Source organism: Austrofundulus limnaeus, unplaced genomic scaffold (assembly GCF_001266775.1).
Source record: "Austrofundulus limnaeus strain Quisiro unplaced genomic scaffold, Austrofundulus_limnaeus-1.0 Scaffold169, whole genome shotgun sequence".
Taxonomy (NCBI): domain Eukaryota; kingdom Metazoa; phylum Chordata; class Actinopteri; order Cyprinodontiformes; family Rivulidae; genus Austrofundulus; species Austrofundulus limnaeus.
In genome coordinates, this window is record NW_013952571.1 from 209,154 (window position 1) to 211,836 (window position 2,683).

The following is a 2,683-nucleotide window of genomic DNA, read 5'->3' on the forward strand; positions in this document are numbered from 1 at the left end:
TGTGTATATTGTGGGGTTTTGTTTATCTTTTATTAAGAGTCTGTGGAGCAACAAAAACGAGGAATTAAGACCAAAGTGTTGCAGTTTTATTTTGAATAGACCATAAGTGAATGATTTAGATGTGAAAAACAAGTATTTAAAAGCATGATATGATACCTTTAAACAATACTCCAGTTTCCTCCCACAGTTGGAGCCCCAGCTCTCACGGTGACCCCTGAAGATAGAAACCAGCTTGTTGTGATCAGGAAAGGAAAAGTGGTTGAAAATTGATTGACTGATGGATGGATGGATGGATGGATGAATGGATGGATGGATGGATGGATGGATGGATGGATGGATGGATGGATGGATGGATGGATGTTCCACACTTACTGCATCAAAGATGAGTTGACACTCCTGGATGTGCTACAGCTACCTGCTACTACTACTGCTGCTGCTGTGTCTGTTACTAAGTACAGTGTTTATAATGACTGTGAGAACAAACTGTTAACAGAAAGAGACCAGCTGCTGACTCATCAGTTCTGTCTGAATCAAACTGAGCTCAGGTTTTTCTACAGCAACTAAAAGCCCAGCTGCTCCTTGCACGAACAATGTGCCTCTTAAAAATGACAGAACTGTCCCTTTAAGTGACATGGCTAAAGGAGGTTTGTTTCAGTACAGATATTTCAGAGGAACAGCATCTATACTGTGAGAACCTCCTATGGAGAATCTGTGGCTACATGAGCTAAACCGACCATATGTGCTCCTGTAGAGGCAGTCGAGTGTAAAATGGCTCATAAGGATCAGCTATAAACAGCAGTGTGTTCTGTACACTCTAACTGAGCCTAATTATCTCTGTAACTCACAACGTTCATTAATCGGACTGCATGATGGGCTCACTGCAATCAGCTGAGATTGTTTTTATTTTTTTTACGTTTTCTCTTGGCGCTTTTAAAAACATCGACCACATGTAAGAAACAAGCAGCTTGCAGGTTGTTTGCTGCGGTTTTGATACGCGGCAGATCACAGCCACACGACACCCCGAGCTGCTTGTTTTAGATGATTTAGCTCCACAAAGTTGAGCAATTAATCTGAAGAAATCCCGTCCCATCTGGAGGTTCATTAAATCTGTGGGTGTGTTCTCCTCCCGTTTCTATCAGCTCCACTGATACGTGTTACTACAGGACACTTTTAGCTCCTAACCTACGGCTGCTCTCCCACTCTGTGGTAATTTGACATCTYTGCTGCAGATTTTGATTCTGTTTGCGTGAATGAAACCATGARGAAGTGATTGTAGAAAGGAGAGCTTTAATGTAGGGCCTGCGAGGTACCAGCAAAAGCTATGAGCAGCTCCAGCCATGTCACTTAGGTCCCTCTGCAGGATGTGTGTGTGTGTGCACGTGTCAAACAAGCCTAACTGAACTGATGTCTCCCCATCCCCTCCCTGCAACAGATGATGGTCAATAGGACTACTGAGGTATACACACCCTCCTTCTCTTCAGCACAGATCCTCTTTGGTCTCTGTCCTCTGTCTTCTCCACCTTTTCATTCTCCCACACCTCTCTGCCTTTCTGTAAATCAACAGTCTTTTGCTTCATTTCCTCACAGTTTCAGTTGGTTTGGTTCTGATGCACCAAGCATGTCTGACAGGAAGTTTCTGCACAGTTCTTTATATTATTTATGTTCGTTTGAAGCCTTTGTTGTCCGGTCTGCGGCTGCCGTGTTTCACCTTGTGTGCAATCCTAAACATCACCATGACGACCATGTTGTGCTCAGCACCTCATAATCAACTGCACCTTCCTCCTGTAATGTTTTCAGTTGATGTGCTGATGCTGTTTGATTAAAGCTGTGAAATGTTCTGTTTGTCTTTGTTCAGTTCTGCTGGTGCTGCATGGGTTCAATAGATGATTTTATCACAGTGTATTGCTCTGCGTTAATGGATGACCAAAGCTACCAAAATAAAACCAAACAGTGTTTACCTTCCTGTTAGAGGGAGAAAACAGGATTCAAACCTTGCTGCTGTCATCAGATCTTTACTGTAACAGTTAAGAGACCAAACAAACCCAGACTGTGTGAGAGGAAGGACAGGACTTCTGTTCTAATCCTGTAAAAACAGCATTTACATGAAGGTTTACTGTGGATTACAACAATCTGCAAACCTCTCCATGGTCCTGGTCCATCAGGTCTCTATGACCCTGGTCAATCAGGACACCATGACTCTGGTCCATCAGGTCACCATGATCCTGGTCCTTCAGGTCCCCATGACGCTGGTCCGTCATGTCACCATGGTCCTGGTCCATCAGGTCACCATGATCCTGGTCAATCAGGACACCATGACCCTGGTCAATCAGGTCACCATGACGCTGGTCCATCAGGTCACCATGACCCTGGTCCTTCAGGTCACCATGACGCTGGTCCATCAGGTCTCCATGACTCTGGTCCGTCAGGTCACCATGACCCTGGTCCATCAGGTCTCCATGACTCTGGTCCGTCAGGTCACCATGACCCTGGTCCATCAGGACTCCATGACCCTGGTCCATCAGGTCTCTATGACCCTGGTCCATTAGGTCTCATGATCCTGGTCCATCAGGTCACCATGGTCCTGGTCGGTCAGGTCACCATGACCCTGGTCCATCAGGTCACCATGGTCCTGGTCCGTCAGGTCACCATGGTCCTGGTCCATCAGGTCACCATGGTCCTGGTC

The 2,683-nt window shown here is 45.8% G+C and overlaps 1 protein-coding gene across 5 annotated transcripts in view; it reads left to right on the forward strand.

Moving 5' to 3' along the window:
- ank2b (ankyrin 2b, neuronal) overlaps window positions 1–2,683 on the forward strand; it is a gene marked incomplete in the record, with an annotated part of 125,750 nt that overhangs the window by 36,044 nt on the left and 87,023 nt on the right. For all 5 annotated transcript variants that reach the window (XM_014017466.1, XM_014017467.1, XM_014017468.1 and 2 more), the window contains 1 exon segment: window positions 1,433–1,456. In XM_014017466.1, the coding sequence (XP_013872920.1) occupies window positions 1,433–1,456 (24 nt within the window).